Source organism: Coregonus lavaretus, assembly GCF_964263955.1.
Source record: "Coregonus lavaretus genome assembly, chromosome: 26".
In the NCBI taxonomy this organism is placed as follows: Eukaryota; Metazoa; Chordata; class Actinopteri; order Salmoniformes; family Salmonidae; genus Coregonus; species Coregonus lavaretus.
The window spans coordinates 37,811,991-37,822,110 of record NC_140013.1 but is presented as its reverse complement, the minus strand read 5'-3'; the positions used below and the strand labels follow the sequence as shown (position 1 = coordinate 37,822,110).

Genomic DNA, 10,120 nt, shown 5'->3' with positions numbered 1-10,120 from the left:
TTTTTAATCATCTTAATTATTTCATATACTGGGCCCTAATCTATGGATTTCACATGACTGGGAACACAGATATGCATATGTTGGTCACAGATACCTTTAAAAAAAGGTAGGGGCATGGATCAGAAAACCAGTCAGTATCTGGTGTGACCACCATTTGCCTCATGCAGCGTGACACATCTCCTTCGCATAGAGTTGATCAGGCTGTTGATTGTGGCCTGTGGAATGTTATCCCACTCCTCTTCAATGGCTGTGCAAAGTTGCTGGATATTGGCAGGAACTGGTAAACGCTGTCGTACACGTCGATCCAGAGAATCCCAAACATGCTCAATGGGTGACATGTCTGGTGAGTATGCAGGCCATGGAAGAACTGGGACATTTTCAGCTTCCAGGAATTGTGTATAGATCCTTGTGACATGTGGCTGTGCATTATCAGGTGGGTGGATTATCTGGGCAAAGGAGAAATGCTCACTAACAGGGATGTAAACAAATCTGTGCACAACATTTGAGAGAAAAAAGCTTTTTGTGCATATGGAAAATTTCAGGGATATTTTATTTCAGCTCATGAAACATGGGACCAACACTTTACATGTTGCGTTTATATTTTTGTTCAGTGTATTTATTTGTGGGAAGATTTCCCGTACTGCACTAGAGGGCACCAACGGCTCACTTAACATCCTGCCAATGTTTTTAACATCCTATCAATGTATTTAACGTCATGTCAATGTATTTAACATCCTATCAATGTATTTAACATCCTGTCAATGTATTTAACATCCTGTCAATTTACTGTGCTGATAGTGGATCAATGTTTGTCAACATCATCCATGTTTGATCAATGTTTGTCGACAGCCTTTATTTTTTGGGACCTCATACAGACTCGTTTACTGCTGAGTGTTCATGCATTATAACACAAACCACACACAGACGAGTCAAAATAAACCGCTCATTTATTTCAAGAGTAGAAATATCATAGAGAAAAATGTAACATCATAATAAATACAAATCTACAATGTAGAGAAGATGAATGTTTTCCCATCTTTTCTGCAACACTTCAGTTTATAACATGTCATAATAAATCAGATAAAAACATGGAAATGTTCAACCAATAAAAATGATCAAATCCAGACAATGGTTCTGAACTGCAAAAACAGCAACATACAGAATATAAAATAATAGTTCAAATGTATCATAATCATCATCATTTTCCACCCTTTATAAAATGTAAACTGCAAAACCCAAACTGTGTTTCCACAGTGAAGCAGCTATGTCAGACACTACTCGAAAATCTATTTAAATAACTAACAAAAAAACAGAAGTAAAAACACTTGAAATGCAGCTGAGGGAATGACATTGAGATGGTCAAAGTCAAAATATTCCTATGATAATGTGGTTCCCTTTAGGAGGACTGAGAATACAGCTTTTTTTTTCAGATTACCCAGAGATGATAGTGTCTGTCTGCATGCTCTCCTTGGAGGAGTATGAAAGATTGGGTTTATGTGTTTGCGTGAGTGTGTGTGTGTGTGACAATACGTAACAACAGTTGAATGAAAACGGAATGAATAATGCGTCTGTAGTGCTTTATCTGTGGGGGCAAAAGAGACAAGTTGATTATCCTACTAACTTAGCCTATGTTTGTTGCTAGGCAATCGTCACAAGGCAGGAACTGAGGTCATGGTTTGAGCTAAGTGTCACATGGAGTAGGATGCCACTGATCAATGGTCAGTGTAGCTGGGAGGGTCAACTGATCCTAGATCTGTGACACGCTAGGAGAGAGGAAGTCACAGGACAAAGCACATCTCCCCCAAAATGCCTGGGACTGATTTAAGTGTCAAAAGAGGCACCGCAAACTACTGCCAAACTCACACCCTGTTCCTGACCCTGTCCCTGTCCTGACCCTGTCCCTGTCCTGACCCTGTTCCTGTCCTGACCCTGTTCCTGTCGCTGTCCCTGTCCTGACCCTGTTCCTGTCCTGTCCCTGTCCTGACCTGTCCCTGTCCCTGTCCTGACCCTGTTCCTGTCCTGACCCTGTCCCTGTCCTGACCCTGTCCTGACCCTGTCCCTGTTCCTGTCCTGACCCTGTCCCTGTCCTGACCCTGTTCCTGTCCTGACCCTGTTCCTGTCCCTGTCCTGACCCTGTTCCTGTCCTGACCCTGTCCCTGTTCCTGTCCTGACCCTGTTCCTGTCCCTGTCCTGACCCTGTCCCTGTTCCTGTCCTGACCCTGTTCCTGTCCCTGTCCTGACCCTGTCCCTGTCCTGACCTTGTCCCTGTCCCTGTCCTGACCCTGTCCTGACCCTGTTCCTGTCCTGACCCTGTTCCTGTCCTGACCCTGTTCCTGTCCTGACCCTGTCCCTGTCCCTGTCCTGACCCTGTCCTGACCCTGTTCCTGTCCTGACCCTGTTCCTGTCCCTGTCCTGACCCTGTTCCTGTCCTGTCCCTGTCCTGACCCTGTCCCTGTCCGACCCTCCTCTGTTCAATTCTAAGAGTTTTAATATTCACGGCCCTATGTACATATATACAGTCATTTACACCTCCGTTACTACATGTTCAACTTCAATCAGAAACTAAATGAAGTTAAATGCCATTTATAAGAGTTAAAGAGGAAAACATGTAGTTCATGCTGTTTGTATATCATTATGTCTCTCTGTCAATGTTGGAGCTCAACCCCTAAGTTTGCCTAGATAATACTAGTATTACCTAGTTAAGACTACATTCAACAATATCAAGAAGGCCTAAAAATTCCGCTAATCAGTGTGTCAAATATAAGAAGAGCAAAATCATCAATAACGGCTAAAAGTGTTCAAAAAATGATTAAAAGTTTTATCTAGACTACAAATTGGAGTAGTTTCCTATAATATTAATACTTGTTATTTTTTGTATGTGTGCTATGTGTCTATGTAGGCCTACCTCTGTTCGTGTGTGTTCGTGTGTGTGTGTGTGTGTGTGTGTGTGTGCGTGTGTGTGCGTGTGTGTGTGTGTGTGTGTGTGTGTGTGTGTGTGTGTGTGTGTATTGCACAGTGTCGAGTGCAGACGGTGTTAAGGTCCTCCAACCTGTCCAGACTCTTATGGAAGCACAACCACACAGGTGGGTTGATTCATAGTTTGTTCTGCCTCCCTTCTCCTCCCTGCCTCTAAAGACATCAGGATAAAATACAAGTTGTTTGTGTTATAAATACAAGGGTTTCCCTTTCTCTGGCACCCAGGCTAACTTCCCAACAAGCACCCAGGCTAATTTCCCAAATCCCGAGGAGGATAATCAACCTCTCTGGTCGCCATTTTGGAATCCCATCACATCCATCGATCAGCGAGGTAGAGTTATTTTTTACCCAGCATTCCTCTCTGCGAATGTTTAGGTGTTAACCTGAGAGAGAGAGAGAGAGAGAGAGAGAGAGAGAGAGAGAGAGAGAGAGAGAGAGAGAGAGAGAGAGAGAGAGAGAGAGAGAGAGAGAGAGAGAGAGAGAGAGAGAGAGAGAGATTATTCGAATGGTTGATCGTTGACTCACAGGATGTTGTTTCACGGGAGTTTGACTTACAGGCAGGACTTGAGAGGTAGGGCGTGTGTGTGTGTGTTCCCAATGTCCCCACCAGGGGTCAGTAGCTTCCTCACTAACTGTCAGGGATGGGTTGCCAACTGGCGATTTGCCGAGAAAATAAAATGTCATTCATTCATTCGTCAGCATCGACAAACCATAAGTGGGTTGTGATTGTGTGTGTCACGTTTAAATGTGATGAGCTAGACGTGTGTTTTTGTCATTGATGACTAACTAGGGAGGGTAGGGTGTGGTGGAGGGAGTTCTTCCCCTCACCACAAAGGCAATGTGTTACTATTTCATCAAATATAACATGTAAAATAATTCAGCGGTTACTAGAAGAACCTGATCTTACTTCCTCTGTGTTCTCACAGGGACTCCTGAGAGAACTCAACAGCACTCCAAGAACCAGAATGTTCAGTGGAGTGGAGAGAGGAAGAGAGGAGGTGAAAATAAATGAGAGAAACATGAGAGGCAGAGTCAGCAAGAGAGAAAGAAGTAACCCTCACCTCTTCTGTACTCCTGGCAGCTGAGGATGATGATGATGGTGGTGATGATGAAGACTTGTTCCTCCCCAGCAGAGATGAATCATCCACTGAACCTGAGTCACTCGACTCTGGGCGGAACGTCATCTCCATGGAACCAGGCCTCTGCTCCTGAATCTGAGCCACCTGGAACCTGTCAATCAAATAGAAGATTGACACACGGTGCATGTATATACATATGTGTGTACAGAATGTTCACACTTAGGAACAGCATGTGTCTGTGTGTGTGTGTGTGTGTGTTTCCATCCTCACCTCCCGACAGACCGGGTCACCTTCCCAGGCATCCTCCACTTCCCCTCAGGGAGTGACCCTGACCCAGGCCTGGGGGTCTGGGAGATCTTAGGGGTGGAGTGGTGTGTGTCCACAGGGGGCAGGAGAGGGGTCTTCTGGAGGGGCTGGAGGTCCAGAGGGGGTAACAGGAGAGAGTGTGGGGATTTGAGGGGGCCAAGGGGGGTTTGGCGGAACTGTGGGGGTTTGAGGGGGCCGAGGGGGGGCAGGAGGATGGGGGGCCATTTCTTCTGGGCACAGCGGGAGCAGCAGTAGCCATGTCGGGGGCCAGACAGGCCAGACAGACCAGAGATGGTGTGGAGGTGAGACTGGTGAGGACACAGCCTGGGTAAGGAGAGGAACTGAGTCAGAGGAGACAGCACCGGGAACCTGGAGCAGGGAGAGAGAGAGAAAACATGTATGAGCAGGTATGCACACACACACACACACACACACACACACACACACAAAAGCAGGTATGCACAGACAAGGAAATTACCATAGTGCTTCACACATGCAAAACACACACTTTTACATGGTTTTGGCGTATGCATGTGTTTGTTTGTTTGTTTGTTTGTGTGTGTGTGCACGTGTGCGTGCATGCGTGTGTGTGTGTAATAGCGTGGGGACAGACAGTAATTCTCCGCAGATAATCTACCCCACAGCTGGTTTCTGTCCAACTACATCCCCCTATTCAGAAACTACACCAACCCCCCTAGCCTACTGAAGCCCCTAGCCTACCAGTAAAATGCCTGGCAACGGACAGAGCCCTCCCTTTATTAAAATGCACAGTGTCCAAGCGGCCCTCCCATCCCTGCCTTTATGAAACCCCTCAGTGCAGAGCTGCCTATTGTTCCATTGTGTGAGAGGGTCCCGTGCTGCTGCTCTGACCCCAACGACCCCCACCACCTCCGGTTACCCCTGGACCACAGAAAAGGCATGTGTGTTGGTGAGCGCATATGCATGCGTGTGTTTGTGTGTTCGTGCGTGTGTGTGCATAATGCTTGTGTGTGTGTGTGTGTGTGTGTGTGTGTGAGTATGTAGAGCTTTCCAGAACGCAAGCTGACAGGCAGTGCCACAGACAGCAGAACATTTGACATACAGACATAATCTATAGGGCTTTTCATTTAGCTGTACCTTATATCCCAGTGCTGTAACCAGTGCTCTATACCCTGTGCTGTATACCCTGTGCTGTATACCCTGTGCTGTATACCCTGTGCTGTATACCCTGTGCTGTGACCAGTGTTCTATACCCTGTGCTGTGACCAGTGCTCTATACCCTGTGCTGTGACCAGTGCTCTATACCCTGTGCTGTATACCCTGTGCTGTATACCCTGTGCTGTGACCAGTGCTCTATACCCTGTGCTGTGACCAGTGCTCTATACCCTGTGCTGTGACCAGTGCTCTATACCCTGTGCTGTGACCAGTGCTCTATACCCTGTGCTGTGACCAGTGCTCTATACCCTGTGCTGTGACCAGTGCTCTATACCCTGTGCTGTGACCAGTGCTCTATACCCTGTGCTGTGACCAGTGCTCTATACCCTGTGCTGTGACCAGTGCTCTATACCCTGTGCTGTATACCCTGTGCTGTATACCCTGTGCTGTATACCCTGTGCTGTATACCCTGTGCTGTGACCAGTGCTCTATACCCTGTGCTGTGACCAGTGCTCTATACCCTGTGCTGTGACCAGTGCTCTATACCCTGTGCTGTGACCAGTGCTCTATACCCTGTGCTGTATACCCTGTGCTGTATACTCTGTGCTGTGACCAGTGCTCTATACCCTGTGCTGTGACCAGTGCTCTATACCCTGTGCTGTGACTAGTGCTCTATACCCTGTGCTGTGACCAGTGCTCTATACCCTGTACTGTGACCAGTGCTCTATACCCTGTGCTGTGACCAATACTCTATACCCTGTGCTGTGACCAGTGCTCTATACCCTGTGCTGTGACCAGTGCTCTATACCCTGTGCTGTGACCAGTGCTCTAAAAACCTGTTTTGAAGACAATCATGGTACCGATAATTGCTTCTAATACACCAGATGTATGTCCTTGAACCAATCATTTTAAAATCGCACACAGAATAAGCTATGGTCCTCTGTAGCTCAGCGTGGTCCTCTGTAGCTCAGCTGGTAGAGCACGGCGCTTGTAACGCCAGGGTAGTGGGTTCGATCCCCGGGACCACCCATACACAAAAATGTATGCACACATGACTGTAAGTCGCTTTGGATAAAAGCGTCTGCTAAATGGCATATTATTATTATTATTATTTTATTATTATTATAAGGATCATTTAGTTCACAGGTGTCAAACTCATTCCACGGAGGGCCGAGTGTCTTCGCTCCTCCCTTGTACTTGATTGATGAATTAAGGTCACCGATTAGTAAGGAACTCTCCACAACTGGTTGTCTAGGTCTTAATTGAAAGGAAAAACCAAAAACCAGCAGACATTAGGCCCTCCATGGAATGAGTTTGACACCCCTGATTAATGGCAGCCTGCGGTCGGCCTTTAACTAGAGTTACTCAATGAGAGGGGGCAGCACTGAGCTAGCCTGCAACATCACTTCCTGGAGTAGCTCAAACTGTGCATGGCATGTCTTCATGAGACGCCATCTTAACCGACTTCATTTGGCTTAGATGCACTATTGAGTCTTCACATAGGGTTTCGACGGGAGGGTATATTACTGGAAACTTTCTAAGTTTACCAGTAAGCTACCAGAATTTTGGTATCTTTCGAGGATTTGACGTAATCTATCACAAAACATCTAGTGGCCCTTTTGGGTACTTCAGATTATCACAGGTGTCTAATAGTATCTGGTCCTCTATGTGGCCTTATCACAGGTAAAATATGAAATAATTAAGTAAGATGATTTTAAAATAAAATAAAATAAAATAGAATGACAAAGCTGTAAAACATACTAAATATAAACCATCAACTTAGTGAATACCACTGGTGTTTAATATGAGGGTTTCAGCATGAAATATCCTTTATATATTTTTTACACTAAATATATTTGCTGTCAATGTTTTGGCGTCAAACTGGTGGCAGTTGAGGTAATTGATTAATTAATTAGGCTATTTTCTCTTTAACCATTATGGTCTATCTACTAGAACCTCATGGACAATATGGACACAGATATAATAAATGAATACTATGTATGAATACATTTTTGTTGTGTTACAGCCTGAATAAAAAATTGATTAAATTTAGATTTTTTTGTCACTGGCTTACACACAATACCCACAATGTCAAAGTGGTATTCAACCCCTTTCTTATGGCAAGCCTAAATAAGTTCAGGACTAAAGATTTGCTTTACAAGTCACATAATAAGTTGCATGGACTCATTCTGTGTGCAATAATAGTGTTTAACATGATTTTTGAATGACTACCTCATCTCTGTACCCCACATTATAATTATATGTAATGTCCCTCAGTTGAGCAGTGAATTTGAAACACAGATTAAACCACAAAGACCAGGGAGGTTTTCCAATGCCTGGCAAAGAAGAACACCTATCGGTAGATGGGTAAAAAAACAGACATTGAACATCCCTTTGAGCATGGTGAAGTTATTAATTAGACTTTGGATGGTGTATCAATACACCCAGTCACTACAAAGATACAGGCGTCCTTCCTAACTCAGTTGCCGGAGAGGAAGGAACCTCTCAGGGATTTCACCATGAGGCCAATGGTTACTTTAAAACTGTTACAGAGTTTAATGGCTGTGATAGGAGAAAACTGAGGATGGCTCAACAACATTGTAGTTACTCCACAATACTAACCTAAATAACAGAATGAAAAGAAGAAAGCCTGTACAGAATACAAATATTCCAAAACATGCATCCTATTTGCAACAAGGCACTAAAGTAATACTGCAAAAAAAATAGCTAAGCAATAAATGTTTGTCCTGAATACAAAGTGCTATGTTTGGGGCAAATCCAATACAACACATTACTGAGTACCACTCTCCATATGTTCAAGGATATTGGTGGCTGCATCATGTTATGGGTATGTTTGTAATCGTTAAGGACTGGGGAGTTTTTCATGATAAAAAAAGAAAGGAATGGAGCTAAGCACAATCCTAGATGAAAACTTGGTTCAGTCTGCTTTCCACCAGACACTGGGAGATGAATTCCCCTTTCAGCAGGATAATAACCTAAAACACAAGGCCAAAGCTACACTGGAGTTGGTTAGCAAGAAGACAGTGAATGTTCCCGAGTGGCTGAGTTACAGTTTGACTTAAATCTGCTTGACAATCTATGTCAAGACCTGAAAATGGTTGTCTAGCAATGATCAACAACCAATATGACAGAGCTTGATGAATTTAGAAAATAATAATTGCCAAATGTTGCACAATCCACGTGTGGAAATCTCTTAGAGACTTACCCAGAAAGACTCACAGCTGTAGTAGTCACTGCCAAGGGGTGTGAATACTTATGTCAATTAATTATTTCTGTATTTAATTTGCAAAAAATTCTAAAAACATGTTTTCACTTCGTCATTATTGGGTATTGTGTGTAGATGGGTGAGAAAAAAATAAATGTTATCCATTTTGAATTCAGGCTGTAACACAACAACATGTGGAATAAGTCAAGGGGTATGAATACTTTCTGAAGGCACTGTGTACAGTCATTGCTTTCACCCAGTATGACCAAGCAGAACTCTGTTTAAGGTATGTATGTCTATGCGTGTATTATATATATACGAGGCAGGGTTCTCACTTGATTGAGGAGGCTTTGCTGATGGCCATCTGTTTACTCTCATACTCCAGCAGCAGCTCCTCCAGGGCCGCAGCATTCTCTACAACACATTCAGAACTTCAGGAAATACTGCCTTTCATTACTACACACATAACTGGATGAGTGATTGGATGCTCAACAACCCACCCACCCACACACACACACACACACAGACACACACACACACACACACACACACACACACACAAATGGGGATTCCTTAGGGAAGATCTTATTGGCAGTGATGAAATCAAATCAGTGTGATGTCCGCACTCAAAGTCAATTGGCTATTATCTTCTATTGATGAAGTTAGTGGTTTCAAAATCCACAAACCCATTAGCAGAGATGTCTCTCTGTGTTTGCAGATCTGAACAGACTGTATAGCAGTAAGCAATATGGCTAAACCTGGCCTGGTAATGGGCTAGGAGAGCTTACACCTATCTTTTCACCTTCAGATCGCCAACACAGAAGGGGTAGAGGCTAGGGGTTGCTTTAGGCTCAGGCCTATGACATCAGCAGAAGCAGTGACATCATCAGAGACAGTGACATCATCATAAAGGGACTGGTACCTTTTTCTCTGTGATGAGGCGCACCAGAACACTGATGGTGTCTTCATTAGGATCATCTACGATGTAGGGACAACCGTTACCTACAGAGAGAGAGGGAGAGAGGGAGAGAGAGAGGGAGCGCAGAGGGAGTGAGGAGAAAGAGAGAGAGAAAGAAAGAAAGAGCACACGAGAGAGAGAGAGAGAGAGGGAGACGGAGGGAGAGAAAGATTCAACATTAGTTAGTATGGCTACCCAGAGATAAAGCCAGGCCATTTTAAAGTAGCCTACCAGAGAACCAGACAGCGACTGAACTGGGATGAAGTTTATAAATAAGGAAAAATTCCACAGGGATTTGAACCAAAAGGACTTTTCAACTCATTAAAGAGAAGGCAAAGGAAATCATCAAGACGGTCTTTGTCTATTTGAATAGGTGTGCGATCTGTGTTTGAGTGAAACTTCAGTGTATGTATGTGAGGACACGTTAGGGCTGTTGCACAC

At 44.4% G+C, this 10,120-nt stretch overlaps 1 protein-coding gene across 1 annotated transcript in view; it reads right to left on the bottom strand.

The window, feature by feature from the left end:
- Positions 1–930: 930 nt before the first annotated feature.
- relt (RELT TNF receptor) overlaps positions 931–10,120 on the bottom strand; it is a 30,622-nt gene continuing 21,432 nt past the window's right edge. The window contains exons 7-11 of the mRNA XM_084143240.1: positions 9,644–9,723; positions 9,057–9,133; positions 4,326–4,730; positions 4,038–4,206; positions 931–3,359 (exon numbers count right to left, since the gene is read on the bottom strand). Of these exons, the coding sequence (XP_083999366.1) occupies positions 3,348–3,359; positions 4,038–4,206; positions 4,326–4,730; positions 9,057–9,133; positions 9,644–9,723 (743 nt within the window). The 3' untranslated portion in view covers positions 931–3,347. The remainder of the gene's footprint in view (positions 3,360–4,037; positions 4,207–4,325; positions 4,731–9,056; positions 9,134–9,643; positions 9,724–10,120) is intronic.